General features: G+C 40.0%; 1 protein-coding gene across 4 annotated transcripts in view; it reads left to right on the forward strand.

Annotated features, from left to right (window-relative positions):
- The window catches only part of FLNB (filamin B), a 476237-nt gene that overhangs the window by 315939 nt on the left and 138556 nt on the right, over positions 1-21742 (forward strand). For 2 of the 4 annotated variants that reach the window (XM_086939044.1, XM_086939045.1), the window contains exons 25-27: positions 11861-12028; positions 13686-13778; positions 20559-20682. In XM_086939044.1, coding sequence (XP_086795170.1) covers positions 11861-12028; positions 13686-13778; positions 20559-20682 — 385 coding nt within the window. The remainder of the gene's footprint in view (positions 1-11860; positions 12029-13685; positions 13779-20558; positions 20683-21742) is intronic. The other 2 variants (XM_086939046.1, XM_086939047.1) reach the window with 1 other exon arrangement.

Below are 21742 nucleotides of genomic sequence, written 5' to 3' on the forward strand. Positions count from 1 at the left end.
TTGGCGACAAATGGACTGCCGGGATCAAAACCTTCGATGATTTCATTGAGGCGCTGGAAGAAGTAACTGATAAAAAGATCATTGAATATCTGAAGAATCTGTCAGGTGAAGGAGTAAAAGAAGTGATTTGAAAAAAATACCACACGGTGGTAGAGAGACATACAGTCAAAATAAAGAGGTACTATACACCAAGTTCAATCCAATGCCAAATGTTGACTACGAAAGGTGCATTTTCAACCAAAGAAAGGCAGAACGCTGATGAAACAATAGATGAGTTTGTAGAAAGACTTGATTCGCTCATGAAGCATTTCAAGTTCAATAAGTTAAATGATGAAGAGGCCATGCATCTCAAAGTAATAGATGGTTGGCTCTCCAATGTCTTCAGATGACAAATGCCAAAAGAGAGCCTTAGCTTGGAATCAGTAATCATAGCTGCTAGAGCAGAGAAAGAGCTGACAGGCAAGCCGCTAACATGGTGGCCGGAACGGCCCAAACTGAATCTGGGATGAGCGTGAAAAGTAAGCCAAAACACAAGGTCGAATGCCGCAAAGTAGCATCTCCAAAGAAAAAGAAGATGTGTTTTCAATGTAGATTTTCCTTTCCACATATGGGTAAATATCCAGCCATTTGACTGATATGCAAAGGCTTCGGAGAACAGAAGCACTTTGTAACAGTTTGCAAAGCGAGGAAAACATGAAGTGCATCACATCAAAACAAAACGGAGGAACAATCAAGTGCGTCACATCGAGAAAACTAAATGTGTGTAGGAAAGTTCTAGAGATGTTCCAGCCATGCCCACAAGGATAAGCAGCAACATCATTTGAGGCAAGTAGTAACTGAACGGCGCCGATTGTCATCAAATTCCTCATCAAAAAGTTGGGCACCGTTATTATCAAGTGACAGTGAGGAAGATGGGTGTATGATGCCAATGTCGTCGCCAATGTGCGCATATAGGATTAGCTTCTTGAAACAAAGAATGCCGGTTGAAGCTAGAGCGACAAGGTGAAATTGCGAAATTTATTGGATTCAGACCCAAAATCATACTAAAAGTGAATGGGTCCTTCATACCTTTTATCATAGACCGTGGCACATCAATAAATGCCGGTGGAAAAGTGCAATTAACTGTCTCCAGTGCCCCGATTTACCCTGTCCAAAACCAGAGTTTATACATGGGCGTTTTTGATGTCACTTCACAGTCCAGGTTCATTTATAGCAACTGTGAAGCATAAAAAGACCAAAATACAAGCACCTATTCATGTCCTGCAAAGCACTTTGTCAAGTGCATGTTTGCTCAGTTTCAGCACTGGTGATGACATGTGCTGATTACTGTAAACTACAATGTCAGTGCCTATCTTGAGATAGTGAATCAATTTCCATAATTGTTTCATGGACTGGGAAGATGTAAGATAATGAAAGTACAACTTCAGATAAATGTGGATATCCTTCCAGTTGCTCAACGTCATTGTCGAATTGCATTTCATTTACAAGAGATTGTTGAGAAAGAACTTAACACTATTAAAGCATGACATCATTGAGCGATTCACTGATCCAATGCCATGGGTATCCCCCATAGTGGTAGTGCCGAAAATGGATAGTGGAGGAGCTGTGCGCGTCTGCATTGATATGCTCTAAGCAAACCAGGTGAACGACATCTAGGTTCGCACATTGCTGACATGATTACTGAGCTGAATGTAGCCAAAGTCTTTTCCCAGCTCGATTTGAACAAAGGATATCACCAACTCGAACTGGAAAAAAATTGCAGGTATGTTGGTTTATTTTGATATAAAAGGAGTATCATCAGCTGCAAAACTCTTTCAGGGTGTCATTTGTTGCATAATACAGCCAGTCACAAATGCTTTCAATTACAGTGATGACATAATTGTTTTTGGGACCACCCGAAAGGAACATGATAAGGTTGTATCCTTGTGGATGCAGGTCTCACTTTAAATTCTGAAAAGTGTGAGTTTCATAAAACAAAACTCAAGTTCTTAAGTCATATCTATTCTGATGGGGGAATGACTACAGATACAAATAAAGTACTACCCTTATCATCCACTTCTTCCCACAAGATATATCTATTCTGCGACCCTTCCTTGGTATGGCCAGTTACTGTTCAAGGTATATATGTGACTTTGTCACTGTAAGTGCCCCATTGAGAGACTTGACGAAACAAAATGTACCATTTCGATCGTCACGAAAATGCAAATAAAGCTTCAAGAAATTCAAGCATGTGATTAAGAATGCCACTGAAATGGCATAATTTGATCTGAAATTGCAGACTGAGGTTTTTGTTGATGCAAGCCCAGTGGGGTTTGGTGCCATCCTTGTCCAGCACACTGGACATCCAAGTGCCCCAAGACACATTGAGGCTTATGCTACCCAGAGTTTGTCATCGGCAGAACATGCCTATTCACAACCTGAAAAAGAAAGCCTTGTTGTGTTGGGGGCTTGTGAACATTTCCATGTGTTCCTGTACGGGAAGCACTTTACGGTTGTCTCTGACCACCAAGCATTACTCCCCATTTTCGGCAATTCAAAAGCCAAGATGCCCTCTCGCATTGAGAGGTGGGGGTTGTGACTGCAGGAGTATGATTATAGGATTGTGCATCGCCCAGGAAAAGATCGAAATCCTGCTGACTAATTCTCATGCGTACAAATACTGTGTCATGGCACTATTTCTAAATCGGCTGATGCTTATGTTAACTTCATAGTAAAATCCAGTACACCTGATGCCATATCAGTAGAACAAATCATTACTGCCACGAGCATGACAAATTTGTAAATCTTCAATCCTCAAAGACATTACTACCCATCAATCTTGGCAAAAGCATGCTCGACCTCTTCATGAGGATTTAGAATACCAGAAATTAAAAAATGCAGGAACAACTTTAATTTACTCCAGAAGGCATTATACTATGAGGATCGAAAATTGTCATACCTGAGAGTCTAAAACAACCAGTCATTAAACTGAAACATAAGGGAATTGTGGAATTGTTGCTGCAAAATGAGCTCCAAGGGACAGGGTGTGGTTCTCTCGTTTTGATGATAGTTGAAAAAGAATTGAGGGCCTGTCATGTGTGCAACTGCTTGTCATCCAGAACAACCCTGCGTCCATTAAACATGTCAGATCTTCAAAGCATGCATTGGTCAAGATTGCAATTGATTTGTTTGGGCCCATTGACAATGGAAATCATTTACTAGTCATTGTAACGTAATATTCCCCTTGTGGAAGATCTGTCATCAACTGCTCATGACAGAGTCATTGAGAGATGAAAAAGTATTTTTGAAGCATGGGGTTTTTAACCTCATCGCTGCTAAGGAGATTTTCCTGGTGTGCTGGATCCTTAGAAATGGGTGTGGTCATGACGGAACGGTTCCGTCATGAGCACAGCTCAACCGATGCTCATGACGGAACCGTTCCGTCATGAGCATCGAAGGGGTTAATATCTGACAATAGCCTGCCTTTCAATAGTCGAGAATTTTAAAATGTTTTCACTCATCTAAATTCCAAGCATCAGAAAAGCACACATCCTTGGCCTCAGGCAAATGGTGTTGTCAATAGATTTATGAGCACCTTCAAGAAGACTGTTAAGCGTGCTGCCCTGAAAAAGCTTGAACTCAAATCAGTTCTTCATTCTACACTTTGTGTATACAGGTCAATTCCCCATTCTACCACTGGTGAAAGCCCTGCCACCTTAATGTTTGGGAGAGCCATAGGAACCAAGTTGCCACAATGGACTACTGAAAGATCTATTGACATTGATAAACTTCACACTACTGATTCATCTCACAAGCGCAAAATGAAGACCTGTGACCCACTGTCAGGCATAAACAGAAAGGCAAGTGTGATGCTCCTTTTAATGCTGCCCACTGAGTGTTGTGACTAGTAAGGAACACATGGTGACTGCTCACCGTCCTGGAAAGACCATCATGGGAGATTCTTCGCATTTCAAGCACCTGCCTCGTCATTTGCCAACTCCAGATATCAGAAGTGAGACTGATCCACCTGAGAATACGGAGAGCCCAGCGACTGTGCCAGTGACTCTGTCACCAGTGCCAGAGACACTTCTCCTGTACCTCCGCAGCATCACATGACAAGATCTACGTGATTGATTCGAGCACCAGAACGACTTATTGAAGAGTTGTGATGTATATATGTATTATTGGTACTTTTTATTTAAGAAAGGGGGAGATATAGTGTCTTGTGAATTAGAAACAACGGGATCCTTTTGGTTCCTGGCAGACTCCATAGAACAGTGACGTAAGTGCTTGGGTTTAGTGAAAGAATTCCGATGTAGAATGTTCAGTTAAAACGCACTGAGGAATAACGATGTGTAAAACCAAGCTCCATATGTGGTGTGATCCTTTACATGTACCCGGGATGGGGAGGAGGCTACACTTAGAGAAGCAATTTTCTTCACATAGTTGGTGGGAATCAATTAAAAGCCCAGCTTTGTCGGTCACAGATAAATTGGTTATGGGTGTGGCCTGTTGCCACAAGTTAGGATTGGGATGACAACCATATACCTTTTGAAGTTAATGGGTAAAAGGTAGAGAAAGTATGAATAGTTTTGCCCATTGTATAATTAAAAAATTGTAAATTGATACTTGTATAGCGCACTACTCACCCGCAAGGGTCTCAAGGCGCTTGTACGAATACCGCTGTGGAACCCATCCTGGCTTTCCCTGTGAGGCGTCCACTCCTGAGCACCCCCAGGGTGAAGGCCAGGCATCCTTAGCGTTGTGGGGGCCGTTGTGGAGATTAAGCAAGCTATTGCCCAGAGTTGCAGAGTGGGACTCTATGATTGGAATAGGCACCGAGGCGAGAATTATCAGGTCCGTGGAATTTTTGAGCCCAAGACCCGCCGAGGCGGGGAATTGAACCCTGGTCCCGGGCTAGACCTCTGCATCAGGGTCTGCCGCTCTAATCATTGAGCCACACTTCTCCAAAGTAGTCTAACAATCAATAACATGGATGTAAGTGTCTGGGAGAATGTAAAAAGTTCTGAAAAATTGGTAAGGGCCTCATTACTGTTGCGTCTGAATCAGGATTCTGTGTTTTACGGTAATTACCACAACTACAGGTTTTTCTTCTCTCATATTTTTCGCCACATCACTAATGCCAGTTTTTGCACTTCAGAATACAGGTAAAGCATTCTGAGGAATTTAACTAGGAATAGTGTAGTAACGACATGCCCATTCACTACCGCACCCTGCGGCATCAGTAATCACCGGATGCAATATTACTGCAGAAATAAAATGGAACTTAGAATTAGTCCCAAAGCGTTGGTGCATTCTGTTTTACGTGTATCAAGACGAATAAGTTGTTCGAGTTACGAGCATGCACACCACTTCTTTCCTGCTTGCTGCACAAATTGCACATTTGTATGTTTAGAACATGCATCTACAAGTTCCCAGTGTAGCCAAAACACGAAAGAGGTTCTGGGTTGCAGACAATTTACATAACAAGTTTTCGATTTGTTTCCCTGCATTTACTATACATAATTTTGACCCACATACTCGCCTTCACTGGTCTCTGGTGTGCACCGTCTTTTCTCTAAAGAGTTTATTTGTATCCCTTTTTTTTCTGAAATATGTTTTTGTTAATGCTAGAAAAACAGAATCAGAAATTGACGGTTTAGTTTCTAAACTCTCCTTTTGTTGTGCTGTAAATCAGCGTCGAATAAAAACAGCATGACATTGAAATTGGCAAAGTGAGTTGGCAGGTAGATGAAAGGGGGAAGTGATGTCACCCCATAATGGATGTCTTTGAAAGCCGCACATTCGCTGTAATTACAGACATAACCTCCAACTTCTCTGACCGCAGCCGCCTTCCTTAGATTACGTCACAGCCCCAGCACTATACTTGGGTATTTTTAATAGTGGGTCGCCTGGTGTTTTTGGAACTAATTATAAACTCTGTTGTGGTGTTCGACGTTAAAGTGGTCTCGTCTTCAGACCCCCACAAACGTTACCTCGCAGCCCCTCATTTTATCTAAGAACTGTTTCCGTTTGAAACATGTTTCTTGCTGAAATGGAGGTTTTGTGTCCTTACTTTGCTTATATTGATAACGACTTGCACTTCCAACTGCTTCCTATTGTCTGGTTATCAGAAACCTTACACCAATTCAGAGACTAAAACGGAGTGGGCAACTTTATAGCGAGTGTGGGGGCGGATGATGGCGGACAACATACTCCATAATTACAAACCTCAGTTTTGGAGATGAGAATAGAAAGCCATACTGAAGAAAAGTAACACGGGCGGAAGATTTTGGTCCTAATTTGGAATTTGGGTGATTGGTTACACCGTCACGAATATGATGGATGTCCCATCCGCAGTACTACACGTGCATTATCCAATGGCACTTGTATGGTGTGGCTTAATGGGGAGAAGGTCTGTATGGCCGAAAAAATTAATGTGTCCATCTGTAATGCAACCAGTGCTCATGTAAAGCGCTCTGATACCTTTGGATCGAGTTCGCACTATATAAAAACTGCAAAAAATAAATAAATATGGCAGACGAGACATGGCAACCCCTCCTCCAAACTCTAAATCGGGCTGTAAGTTCCACTAGTTGTATAAGTACTATTCGCTGATAGGAACATCAAAAGAGCATAAAACAAAAACACTGCCCAGTAGGCCAACCCTTACAACCAGACACAGCATATATAACAAAGCTTCAGCACTCTATCCATCCCACCATGCATGTTGAATTGAAGCACAGCAGCATACTATAAGATGAGAGCATCTCTGGTCCTCACCCTTGATACCAAAACACATAGGCCACCCTACAAATCCACATACCAACCAAGCACAACTAATGGTGTAGTTGTTACCCTTTTGCCAGTGCACTGAAATATGAAGTGCTGTATAAATAAAAGGACAGTGCAATACAATATATTGAAGCCAGAAGAAGGGATGATGTCACAGTGAACCCAGTACACAAAGTATATTATCTAAACAGTAGAAGTGTTTATAGTTTCCACAAGAATGTACCCAACCATGCAGTTATTATCTTCATCTACCCCAGCATGCCATCAAGGAGTGCTGTGTTTTCTGGAATTGTATTTCCTGGGAGTCCTCTCCCAAGTGTAAGTAACAGCGGTTGCCATAGCTTCCTGAATTCCTCAGAAATGTAATGTGGTCTGTGGGCCAATAGTTGTATCATTCAAGTTCCACTGTGAAGCACAAAACATATGTGAATCCCCTTGTTTATGCCTATAGAGCCTGCATCTTTTCATCTTTGTTTTCTCACGTACAAGCGGTGCCTTAGCCCTCTTCAACATCGGGATCTGATCGACTTTGCAGTTTTCCCAGTTCAATTTTCAACTCTTTCTTGCCAAGTGCTGGTGGTGACATTCATGTTGTTTCTATCATGGTAGAGGATCAAGACAAAAACATGAGCTGTAAATACATTGTAAGATCTTCATACTGTCAAATAAGTTTTATTTCTTGGACTTCACTTGTGTCTTACTGAGGGGGCTCTCCATAACTTAAATGTAAGCCTGGATATCAGATCCATGTCTAACCGAATTATTAAACAATGGTAGGTGGCCTGCCAGCACACCAGCCCAGCAGGTTAGTGGATGCCATGGTATCCACTCTTCTATGAGAAGACTGTCTCCTGCTTTGAGAGATCTCTGCATGCTTCGTGTTCATCTATAAGCCTTTAGGACAACTGCTGGTGTGGCAGTTGCTCGAAAGACTGAACAGTTTGCAGAAGGGGTACCATGTTTGTTCAACTGACTCAGCAAACTCTTTTTGTTTTTAAAGAATTAACTTAGGGTTTCTAGCTTTCTATTAAAGATTATTATACCCGATAAAACCCCAAAGAGGTAAATATTTGCTTTTCAGTGGAAACCGGACAACACTTAAAGTTTTTTTGCACTTCTGTTACTTTGGCACCAAGTAGTACAAGTGCAGTCTTTGTCTCTTAGCTCGTGTCGGTTGTATGCCAATACAATGCGGGCTATTACTACGGGTGCCATTGCAACGCTGTAAGCGCTGGATAGTGGAATAGTTTAATTTTCTATTCCAACTCCAGCCCACGTTACAGTAGGCAAGGTGTTGGAATAGAAAATGAAACTATTCCCTATCCAACAGCGCCCTCCAGCGCAAGTCGTTGTAACAACTTGCGTTGTAATAGCAGTATAGTAATGGCAGCGCGTGGTAATGCCTGCGTTGTAAAGGCTGCTCACCCTCGTGTCTATAATGGAAACTGCACTCAGGCCCATGGTAACCTACACAATATGCACATGGGCTTGTCTCTAAGTTCCCTGGTTTCCCACCACCCACGCCTAACTCCTATCCCTCTCATTGTGGGCGCATGATTCACCCCGTCTGGTTTCAGCTCTTTACAAGTTGATGCTCCTTATTCAATTACCGCATATCTAGCTGTGCATGTTCTTTCCACACAAAACCACTGCATGAAAGACAACTGTTGCCCAGAAGGCAAAGATAAAGTCGTTTGTGTAAGTCTTACAAATACTCTAAAGGGACACAGCAATCCTAGCACTGCTTTCAATTAAAAAACAGAGGCTTGGCAGAAATACTTGCATTGTAGGCCTCACGCTGTCTTCCAAGTAAACACAAGATTCACTTGGCATGGCCACCCAATATAAAGAAACATAATGAGCAGAATAGATTCAGGAAAGAACATAGCTCTGCTTTGTGGTCTTCCTACTTTTAGCAGATCACCTCCTATGCCTCACTAGATTGATTAATTCACCGTTGTACTCACGTAGGCAAACGTCCGAAGACCTTCTGCAGGTCATGTCATGAAGTTTCTTTACTGCCACAGCTCTTTATCATACAGTAAGCAGCACAGGTCACTGCCTCTACAGTTTATATAGCTAACAGTTTACATAATAAAACATTCGCAGCCTTTTCCCCTATGATCCTTGAAAGCAAGGCCAGATCAGACAGAATAATACATTTAATACCCCATTCTTTCTTTGTATCTTGAGTCAAAGAGCAGTAAAAGATAACCCTAGCTAGCAACCATGGTGCAGGAACACCTTATAACATATAGCTTCTGTTGTAAGTAGAACATCATGTTTCAGCTGATCGCTGCTTTTTGACTAAAGAAAAAAGCAGCAAAAAGGTGTGTTAAATTCCCACTGTTCACCTTTTATCTGCTGCAATCAGATCTTAATGAGGTGCAAACATATGTCCAACCACGCACAACTTGACATTGGGTGGACTGACCCTCTGTAAAGAAGAGTTTGAGTATGGGGAAACAGACAGTGAGATGAGAGAAATATGGGAAATGTTACTCAGAAGAGGGTGTTCAAGTGAGGCATAGAAGGAAGAAGATAAGGAGAAGGAAGGAATAAAGTCATTAAAATCTGAATCCTTGGTAACTACTGAAAAACCATTGTCCCTTTGATTATGTTTATGGTTCACATAAAGTAAACACTGACACTGATGGAAAAATTGGAGTAAACAAAAAAACATAAATAGATACTGAAAACATTAAGCCTAAATGAACACCTAAAATCCCAAATTGTGAGTTTGTTCCCGAAATTTTTTTTAAAAAAGAACAATACACCATTCTTTCCCCAGGGGAAGGAAGGTTTCTCCTTGTGTTTCCTGGTAACTGAACAATTTCCTTGTTTGTGACATGACATTTCCTTAGCAAAGAAATCTAATAGTAGTCGTCCCATCCTAAATAGGGCATTGTAGCCATCACTTTGACCTGCCAGCCCAGGGCCAGATGAGCCTCCAGGTTAAAGGTTTCCAGCGGCAGAGCCAGACAAGTCTTTGCTGTTGGAAACCCTGCGGTTCCCCCGTTAAACGTGGCAAGGGAATGACAGCTTTGGAGTCCAGAGTGCCACCAAACTCTAAAATATCCTGTTTGTGTGATTATTGTTTTGTATTGCATAGTCATTTAATTTATATAGTGCTTTAAGCCACGCAGCAATCTGCTCCAGATCCCAAGGTTGGTGTTTTTTTCACTGGTTAATGTTGGTTATTCGGATTAGTATTGCACAGTTAAGGAACTATTCATGCATTTACTTCACATTCTAAGTGGTAGATTAAAAAAATAGGGGTTATGCACGTTTTTTTAATGAGACAGTCTGTGTACATGCCTGCTAACGGTTGGCGGTATTAATAGATGGGATATAAGCAATTAGCTAATCATAGGTTGTAGGGGTATGCCATTCAAAAGAGAGGTTATGATCTTTGAAATGAACTGTGGGAAATTTGCAGAACTACTGTAATAATGGTTAAATTAACCAACCATGTGACTTAGAGGAGACTCTACTCAGAGAGAGGAGGCATGCCGAAGATAGAAAATAAGGAGATGGTAATATGAAAGACAAGGAGATGAAACATTGGGCTTTTTAAGTCACGGTCAGTTTTTAAGCAAATACATAGGAAGCTCTATTGAGATTGAATGCAGTCTGAGGTTTCAAAACTGTAAAAAGAAACAACATTATTTGCATGTGAGATGGTGCTATAGTAGATACTTTGATAAGCACTAGAACCCAGCAAACAGTCTTTCCACTAGAAGGCTACAACTAGTCCAACTCTTCAGCAAGTAGAGCGGATCAGCTCAAGGGCTGGAAAAGTAAAGTAATGGCTGGACGCATATGTAGGGCAATATCAACATGTTTAGACTGTGGTCTAAAGCAGCAGTAACCTCATGATCATACCTATGTTTGAGAGTATACTGGTTAATAGTGCTGACATCATAAGGAGAGTTTGCAAATGCTGAAGTGAATATCTTGGAAATATGATAAATAAGGAAAAATATTGGACCAGCCAAGTAGACCACTTCACTACTCTCTTAACCGCATCGCTGCAGCGGTTATTTTTCTGCTACGCAGCTTTTTTCTAAAAGCCGCGTTAGATGACGAGCTCAGCTCGTCATCCGCACACGCCCACCGTGGCTGATGACGAGCTGAGCTCGTCATCAGCATCGAAGGGGTTAATCTCATTTGTAGAACTGAAGTATTGTCTGGTTAAAGTGTTCCTTGCGATCTCATTGGTTGTATAACAACTTGGGTTGTTCTGTCACCAGCTTCAAGATTCTCCTTTTAGTGGTAATTTCATACCTTTAACTGGTATTATGAGGAACAAATGAACAGTTTCTGGACTTTCCACTCCATATTTAATGTCATACTCCTAGAACTGTCAGGCTAGCCTGTTCTCAGGATGGGTTGTGAATCCATCTGGCTACAATTTTTGTGAACGAGGCATGAGACAAATAGACGAGGAACTCCGTACCATAGGTGATGGATGCTGTGCTTGGCTCCGAGCCTCGTAGAATTGCTGCCCATATGTGGCTCCTCAGCTCATGGTCAGTGGCCTGCATAAGTGTTGCCTAAACATGGTTTCCTGGCATGAGGTGTGAACCTCACAGGAAGATGTCCGACACGTGAATCTCTTTACTTGACTCAGTATGAGTCAAGTAAAATTGCTGCCCACCTGACTTGAATCAGAACCACACGGGAGGGCAAACCTGAACATGATTTGATGCCATTCAGAGTTCTTGATTTTGCATCATATAAAACTTCTTCCATATATGATCATTGCAAAAATAGGTGGACGGGAATATTACTTCATTACCATTTCAAGGAACTAATAAACTCTAGAAGGTGAATGGGGCTTTAGGCTACAATTGCAGGAGTCGGTGTTACATGTTTGTAGCATTGTGGTTAGTAAGGAAAAAATATTTATGGCTGTTTATTTTCATGCATGAACAATTGTATTATTGTAGATAAGGTTACTTGTGCTCAAACGAATTCACAATTAATGGATTTATGCTATTTGTTGTCATGGTCTTGAACTGTTACAGTTCTTAACCCACTTGAATGTTTGACTAATTTCTACAACATGACCATCATTTTACAGGCAGTCCTTTCAAAGTTCCCGTGAAAGACGTTGTCGATCCCGCCAAGGTGAAGGTTGTAGGACCTGGTTTGGGAGCAGGTGTCAGAGCAAACATTCCACAGTATTTCACTGTGGACACCAGCAAGGCTGGCATTGCTCCTCTGAAAGTGCTGGTCCAAGGCCCCAGAGGTAAGAACTTTGCATAAGCAGAGTAATCCTATTCTGATACACTTTTTACATGTTATGCCAGTTTGAGTCCTCCTTCACCTGAGGGTTAGATGCCGATATTATTAAACTATGTGTGGGTACATATCTCCAAAGAAAATGCACTTTTGCAACACATAAATCTTTTACCGGGGGTAATTAGCTAAATTCCACTCTCCTTCCAGATATTTCAGCTGATGGGGGCAGTGGCCTACTGAAGAAGCATTCACCCCTTTCAGAATATGGTGAAGGGGCCATTAAGACTCCCATAACTCAGATATTCATAGGCCTTTGAGTTAAATGGGGGCTTAAGAGTGGGGCACCCATGTGCGGCATGGGTTGCAGTGGCCTTTGTTAAACCCCTGGTTAGGGGATTAAGCCACGTTGAAGGGAATGAGGCTTTAAGAATAGGGCCTTAGTTATTTTCATTGATAATGTATTAAACCCATTCTTCCCAGTATCATATGTCCAGAAGAGCCGGGTCTTTGGAAGATGCATACAATGTCCATGAAATTCATACTTTTAGACAATGGATTTGATTGTAAATCATTTACATATTCACTGCCTATGCTGGACATCAGATAGAGGTCTGTCTCTTCTGATCATAGATTGAACACATCGTGGTTATGGCCTTTTTTCTTTTTTTTTTGCTCCTGTATTTGCCTCGCTCTCGACAGGTCAATGTGAAGCAAATATTTATAAAGAAGCCCTCTCTCAATTCCTGGTATCATCAATATGTAATATGTACCCTAACAACAACTGCACATCATTTGCCATGTGAAGTGAATGTTCACTTGTGCGCCTTCAACAGTTGTGTCTACTGAGGTAGCTCCAATGCATTGCTTAATTAGTCAGTATTCCGTTTCGACTTCAATTAAACATATACAGTTTACCACAACACTGTCTCCTTCATTAAAGTGTGTTGACATTTTAAGAGCAGCACTGTTCTGCATTATTGGTCTGTGCTATGAAAGAGGCATGTATAAATGCTTGCGCCTGGTTGAAAGTAATGTTCACTTGGTTATCATGTTTCACAGTCACAACATCTGCTCTAAGGCTGAAACCAAGCCACAATTTGGGCCTTTTTAAATGTTGAAATTTGTTAGAAAGTATATGGTCCCACAAACTGCTCACTTACTTCAAAGAATAAATACACTTTTATAGTGTACAGTATAAAAAAGTCAATTCAGTTACTTTGTACCTACTACTCATATTGTAATAAATGTTTTATTACAGTAGAATGATAATTGGAAGAGGATAATAGAAATGGGGGAGACAAAGGATTTTACGTAGTACAAGTGATATACATTAGTGTCCGAGACCTGTTTATGTGAAATTCTTCAGTAAGCTCATTGACCTTATTCGCTCATTTTTTTATAAAATATATTGAACATATTCCAATAAAACATACTTATTGCATATCTGCCAATGGTTACCAAGATATGAATGTATTGCCCTTCAGACCCCAGTGACTTGGCATAACAGTAATGCTGACCGCAGGAACGTGTTTGTTCTAGTGTAGATCACATGTTGACCAATAGTATCCCTTACTGTGGTAGACACAATGTCCATCTCAATTGTTCTATACACTGATGATTCTGTGTTGGTTATTACGTGTGATGTAACAGTCTTTTGATTCTAGCTGAAGAGCCGGATTCCCAAGGTTGGCGCAGTCCTTTGAAAGTGATTTCAGAGTTCTTTAAAGGTGATCCGCGGGGTGATATTATTGAGCCAGGTTAGACTTTTTTGACCTATGCTCTTCACTCAAATTTTCACAGCCACAAAGCACACAGGACATCCAGCTTCAGATGATATGTGCTAAATTTGACTTGATTTGATGCAGCCAGTGCTGTGTTATTCACAATATCTGTCGGTTGGTGATTTGCTGCTTTCTTTTCAATTAAAGTTGCCATTACAAATGTTCTTGGCAGAAATGGTTTGCTGGTTAAATGATCATGCTTATTGATTGCATGCAGAATCTAAAATCAATTAAAATCAATTAAAGGGAAGACTTTATGAACACATGCACTTTTTTCTTATTCAATTGTTCACTCTCAAAATGATCACATGCATTTCAACAGTAGTTTAATCTTTGACCATCTTTTATTTGAAAAGCATTCTGGACTCATGAAGAGTTTATTAGATTTATAGAGCACATTCCCGGTTGTCTTCAAATCATTTTCCATAATTGCTTCTGTGATCAGGAAGAATTAAATGAATTCCAAATTATACAAAAATCCTTCAAAGTCGGTTAAGCCTGTAATTAAATTACATGGGTGCACTGATTTTTCTCTTACTTCCCAATTCTTTCACATTACCAATAACTTGCATTGTCAATTACATCACAAGGGCATGACACACAAGATCCACCAGATTGAAAGCACAAAGATGGGACAGACTGAGAGAGAGAGTGTGTTATCCTCTCTATTGACCTTGTGGCCCTTTGTGGTGCCCTTGCTATGCACCTCGTTATTACTATACTTCCACTTGCCAATTTGAACCACAAACCCAGTCTGAACACAGGTCTTTTCAACATATCAGCTACCTTTAGAACCCACATTATTTTTGTCTCATGTTTTACTCAGGCTTCAGACATTTAACATCTTTAGTCTTCAATGTGTGTGGCCTCCCTGACATTGCTATTATTTATGAACTCATAAGCTTTGTGAACTTTAAAAATAATTGAAGCTTATATTTTGCAACAACTGGACAAGGGAAAATATTACTACCCACCTTTGTTGTGTCATAGAATTCCATGGGATAAGGGAATTTGAATAGGCTCCTCCTTTCTTCAGCAGCTTCTAGGACTTTCTACGTCCCAGAATCCCATGCTACTCATATGAGGGAGCTGTCTTTTGCAGATTTGATAGTCTAGATTCTGAAAGGCAATATAAATTATTATTGTAGCATGTAGGAAATCTTCGTTTCTAGAATTCCAAGCAAGTTCTGAAAATCCAGTTGGCCAAGCAGGAGTTAGCAGTTGGATACACTTAATCTGTAAAAGGTTCCCACAGACACCAACACTCATTTTTACTCTATAATTAAGCAGGGACACCCAAATACCTCATGATTGCCTTGTAATCTAAAATCAAGATGATATAGCTTGAATTCATCCTTACAAAAACTGACTCCTGATCCATACAAAATACTTCTGACTTGAGTTATTAATATTTTAATCTACCATGATAGTATTAGCTGCAATGAGGGAGAAAATTTGATTTTATAGAGCACAATAGACTTGAATCTTGTTAGCAGAGCTACATCTGCAGCAAGGACAAATAATAGTTCAAAATGAAGAAAAACAGAAGAAAACACTTTGAGAATTGCATGTATATCTTCTCATCCTGTGCACTGGCTAGGTTTTTCACGTGTTTTGGACCTTTGTCCAGCACATTTCAGTAGAAAAGTGATTTCCCAAAGAACTAGCCTTTGAGCAGCCCTTGTTATTCTTACAAAGGATGCTGCACTATGCATCTAATACAAAACCTTTCCAAATAAATAGCGGGTTGTGGGATGATGTAATTTTGGCCCTTACGTAAACTGTGTAAAGGACACATTCTCTTTAGATGATTGTCTCAGGCTTCCACATTAATTAATTATGATTTGTGCATTTTGCTTTAGGCCTCACATTGATTTCTTACTGTTTAGCTCTTAAGACAATCATCAATGTTAAATTGACTGCAACCGAGAGAATACTATCTCCCAGCTGTTTGTAATCTTTTGTGACCTTACCACAGACCTGTACAAACGTATAGGTTTCTTTTGACCACTAGATTATCTTGTGCATACCTCTTTGGTTTGAGATTGATTATAAGCCCTCATCCGGGAGCACATCACCCAATTTAGTGTTAGTAGCATTCTGAAGCAGTTCTCCATCAAGAAGAATTGCGAAGTAACAACTTGGACCTTCTCCATTACTTTGGCATATAAACTTCGTACTTGAAAGTTGCCTTATTGGTCTCCATTTTACTCAAGCTGTGCTAAGCAACATGTTTGCTTTAAATACAATTGTGTGCAATGCTGTATTTATCATCAATTTTATGTGCCCCACTACTTTGCAATATGAGTGTCAGGATTCAAGACAATCAACAGTACATGTAATGTATGTATTCTTTGTCTAAGAACACATCTAGAGTTCCCCTATTTCAAAGCTCTTGCTGCAAATTAAGGGGCACAATACAACTAGATATAAAGTTCCAACTGTAGGTATTCTACAGATCTGCTAAACAGAGTATTCATAGCAGCTTTGTACCATTTGTCGTGAGGAAACATGTTTTTGATTGAACAGTCTCTCTCAGTTTATTGGTAATTTAAAATGTAAGCAGATTATTACAACCTTTGTATTACTGTTATGTTAGTGGACCATATTTGTAATCAGAGTATAAAAGGGCATGAATGAAATTAAGCACAAAGCATAACAGCTCTGTTCCTTTTCAGTGGGTCAACTGATATCCTAGAGCCTACATGTAACATTGAGTTGTTTTTTCAGAATACTTTTTGGGATAGATGGATATCCTTGGAGCTAAGAAAAAGGACCATGTAGAATTTCATAAAGTTTCCTTCCCTTTAATAATATAAACATGTGCTGAAATATAAATGATGAAATTTGTGCTTGATGCATGAATGCTGCAGAATGTTTTGCATATATTTTGTCATAATTGAAACATTGGGAAACAGTTTTATTTTTTACATTGTTCTTAACAAATGTGAACTTTCTGTATTACGTTGTCCATCAGAACATTTGCAATGTTTCAGTAATTAATTTGGTAGAAAGGTGACATACATTAATCTGTACTGTGAAATTCAGTCAACTCAGCCTCTCTGCCTACACATATATTAGATTGCAAGATAAGCAGTAGCAATCTATTGTTTCTATTCACTAAAATGCACAGCCCATGTCAGTGGGCAATGCATTCTTCCACTGGGCAATAAAACTCGTTCAAAGATGTTCTACACCATTTGGATGTGGATTCCTGACACGTGGAAGGGACCCCAGAAGCCCCCTCCTCAACAGTGGATGGGATCCTCTGGGATCCACCATTCCAATGGAGGTTCAGGAAGAGGCATATTTGCCCTCCTCAACGACTTTCTTGGTAGAGTTTAGCTCCACAATGCCTGCATATAATACTTAATTGGTATTCACCACCTATGCTTTAAGCTGACAGAAAAGTATTTTCATGGGAATGGTCCAATGCAAATAAGGCCCTGCATTATTTTCCTCAGGTGGTGAACTGTGGATATTCCAGATGGCAGTAGTAACCACCCACTACAGCTGCAGCGTGTGTAATAGATCAGTAATTTACACCTAGTCTAAGTCTCACCTTTTGTTCATGGTATCTTCCACCACTTTATGTACTGGTGCAAAACACTTTTCAATTAAAAATAATATTTAAAAGAGAGAAAGAATGTACAATTGTGGCAGCAAGAATAAGGAAAGAGTGTAAATATATGAAAAAAATAGCAGTGGGGAAGTAATACTTCATACATCAGTGGTTTTCAGAATGCATTTGAAACGATTTTGAGGACCATTGTGGAGACAGGGCGGTCAGGGCTGAAACACAAGGTCATAATTCCACTAGTTTCAGACCTTGCCAAGGTTAATGATGAAACCCATTATGCCTGAAAGGAATTAGTGAAGTGAAGGTAGGATTGCAGAAAAAGGTGGTTTGTTGTCTCAAGGAAATAAAGTATGGGGCGAGAGAGGGCATTATTCCTGGAGCTGCTGCATAGACAATGTGGGATGGTTTGGATTATTAGAAAGTAACCTAACATGGAAAGTTATGCGGCTGTATAGCACAGTTTTTGCTTCCTCCATCACCTTAAAATAAATGTAGGAAAGGTGATAAAATGAAGCATTCGATAGGGGTGTAGTGGATATTTATCGAAGTCTCAAATTTTTGTAGACCACTCGCAAGACAGTTGGAGGATTGAAGGATAGCTAGCTGTAGTGAAAGGAAACAGCTGGGTGCCAATCCAAGTGGAAGGCACAGTCTAGTCTGAAGAAAATCATAGATTAGAATTCAAAACCAAAGTTTGAAAAAGGAGTGAGAACATACGTATGTCTAGATGGAATCTCTCTTTTAGAAATGTAAACATTGAAGCTGACCGATAAATCCTAGATAAGGCTAAGCAATTTGATTAAGGCTGATATTAGGGAGCCTATCTCATTGAGGGAGGTAAGAAATGGACAGATATGAATTGAATTATGAAGAGTGAGAGAAGACAAACTTAGGCTTTCAGTCTTTGAGAGCATAGGAAGACCTTCGGTTGTTTATGATGTGAGGCAACCCTTCAGGTTGAGGACATACTACACGCTATAAAATTAAACCTTGGTGCACCCCATCTCACATGAACAAAGCTGTGACTTCTGGAAAGATTGAGTCTGCTCAGAGAGAAAGAATGAAAAGTATTCAAAGTCCTTGCCTCTCGCACTTAGAGCTTCGAGTGGAAATTAAAGCCAAATGGGCAATGGGGTCAGAATCTGCTGACAATTTCTAAATAATGAGTTTCCATGAGTTTCCAATATGTCGCATTGCAGGAGCATGTTCTATAAAAAGAAAGATAGTTGCCTGTGTTTCACCGGGGGCTGAAGTCAAAGTGGTATGGCTTAAGAAAGGTATGAGATTCCATTTGTAAGGGTAGTTCGGCAATAATATGAGTTTAATTAGTTTGAAAAAACCCCAGCAAAGAACTGTGTTTGTATGATAGTTGGCCAAGTTAACCGAGTACTTTTTGAATAGAGGTAAGCCACAGGTGATATTGTGGCAGCTAGGTTTCATGATGTAACAGTTGCTATAGCACAGTAAGGGATTGAGAAAAAGTCTCTCTTAAGGATTCCTGTATAACTTTAGGTCCAGCTACAGAAGGGCTTGGGGAGCTGCAATAACGGATCATACTACTTGATACAACTCTAGTAAGGCAAATGTTCTCTACTCCAAATACTGGTAATGGGGATGTCAATATATTTTTTGTGGTCAAGGAGAAGTTTCCATGTTTATTTTGTCCATTGGACAAGTAAATCTAACTTCCTGTAGCACAAAACCTGTGGCTGCCAGTTTACAGTCCCATAGTATGGAACCATGAAAGAGGATTGTCAGCCAATAAAGCAAGATTTCTGTACACATTTACATGTTGATCAACCATGTATCCCAGTGTCAAAATGTCTGTACATGTTTGCCAAATGTAACAATTTGGAGTTTCTTATAGTGCTCACGAATGGGGAAGAAAAACATTCTGCTGAACTAATTTGCAGTTTAAATACCATATTTCTGTGGCATCATTTAGTAAAATGTGTTTGATTAATATAGCTGCTAAAAAATGTAGTAATGGAAATTCACTGTAAGAGCAACATGTGCAACAGGAAAATAGATTCCGGCTATAATTATTAAAGAACGTCACAAAAGTGCACCTGCGGGCATATGTTCACGTATTGCTGCAGATTTTTGACTTTCAGGAATTCACAAGACCTACAGATTTAGGTTTCAAAATTATACTTCTAGGAAACGTTTGTGAATTCTATTTTTATAAGACACATGTACATGTGTATATTTGCTCATGTGAAAATGTGCCGAGCGATTACAATCTCTATTTCCATACGCCATTTTTTTCCCAAACAAGTTTTACTCCTGCCTTTGTCAGGAATACATTTCCAACCTTTTCCAGTGATGGGAGAGATTGCAGAGGAGTTGAGGAATATCCTTAAACATATTTGTTTGGGGGAATGCACCGACTCACTGGGCTTTCCAGCCCTCAAATCACCTCTTCCCACCTACTTTCAGCCCCAATATGTAGTTTTGTGGAAAGGTTGTAAAATCAAAGTCTTTCTAGAATGCAAGACTTGGTATAATATGAGGCCTGGCATAATCGGAGAGGCTATTACCACAGCACTGATTTAATAAGGACGCTGCCGTAATTTGTCAACTCCCTGCTTGGCACTAAATGGAAGACGTGGATATTTTAACAGGACAAGTAGATTTCTGAAGAATTCCGTCCATTGGTCAACTCAATATTTTTTATTGTCATACCTCTATCCTAGGAGCACTGTAAAATTCTTAGGTAGAGAGGGGTTCATTGAGTTGCAAACCTTCCAATTGGTCATTTAAGTAGCAAACTTTTTTTTTGTAGGGGAATGGGGAATAAAGCGGTGCATGCATTTTATTGAGTGTGAATTGGAAAGGAGAGATGGAGTAAGGATGCGCTAAAGAGAAGAAGATAAAGCACTACCTATGTAACTATGGGTCCTTTCCCTACACACAAAGTGCACGTAAGCATGTGCACAGACACAACACACAGATAAAGCTGAAATTCAAATTTAGGAGACAATTGATTGCTACCACTATCTCTTAAGTCTGGTAGGTGCCTTCATTTAATCATCATTCAAGGTTTGGGATTACACATGCCCAAAGGGTAATGCAGTTATCCCATAGCTTCACTGGTTTTACACATTCATATGACTGACACACTGGTCAGAGTGTGGGTACGTGCAGAGAAGTGAAGCCTGTCTTGTGTGTTGTAGGTGTGGTGGAGCCCGTTGACATCATTGATAATGGAGACGGCATTCACACAGTCAAGTACACGCCCACACAGGAAGGTCCTTACGCAGTCTCTGTCCAGTATGCTGACGAAGAAATACCTAAGAGGTAAGTTAGATTGAGCAGCTGGTCCGAAATCCGTAAAGCCACAAGGTGTATGAGTTGGAAGCTTTCAAAGAAATACGTTTAGAAAATGGCAAGAGTTCTCCTGTAAATGCTCACTAGTAACTGTAGTTAATTTGAAATTTTTTACTCTTTTGTGGTATTTTTCCTAGGGATGTTCTAATAGGTGAAGCTTAATAATGCCAATTTTCAGAGCAATACAACACAGACTTCCAATTGTATTAGTTATGTTCTGTTTGGCTTTGCTTGTATGGGGCCATAAGGAATAAGATGTTTACTAGGCAACATTAGTTATTTACTAGAGAATTTTATGACACTATAGCATAGTAATTTATATCGACTGGGAATTAGATTGCATCAACTAAATCTCCACGATAAGTATGTTATTTGTACCTCTACATTAACTACCCAACTCTATTCACAGTTGTATTCCTCCAATATCCTTATTTCTATTTACCTTGCCGTGTAGTGGGGCAACAGTATAGTAGCATGCAATACATTAGGCCGGCAATATAATGCATGCGATATATTGTGAGTATCCTAACTGGAGCAAATGCTTATTTAGTTGATGTTGCTGGAAGAGTTTCAGGTTTTTAAGTAACACACTTAGGCTTTGAGAATTGTCGGTTTATAACTTTTCTTTAAACAATCTCAGCTGCACAGAATTCATAATATATTCAGAATTCAGAGTATAGGAATAAAGAAAGGGTAAGAAAGATGTGAACATTCCTTCCTGGAAATGTGTGAAAGCGATTGTGTTCTCAAAAGAAGTACATTCACGATATTCAAAACAAAGAGAACAGAGGATATGGAACTAATTGAGATTTAGTGAAGACATTTTTTGTTCACTTGTCCTTAAGACCACTCTTTCTCTAGCAAAAGAGAAGATTTTTTCCTACCTTGTTCTGCCATGCAAGAGAGTGGCTCCCAATTTCCCTGACAGAACCCCAAGCATGTTAGGGCCTATGAATTATTGTTTGTCTTTAAAAACATAAGCCCCCATTTGGTATGACTTTTTTGCCAAACGTGCAGGCATCTCTGAATA

This window comes from Lissotriton vulgaris, chromosome 9 (genome assembly GCF_964263255.1).
Source record: "Lissotriton vulgaris chromosome 9, aLisVul1.2, whole genome shotgun sequence".
Taxonomy (NCBI): Eukaryota; Metazoa; Chordata; class Amphibia; order Caudata; family Salamandridae; genus Lissotriton; species Lissotriton vulgaris.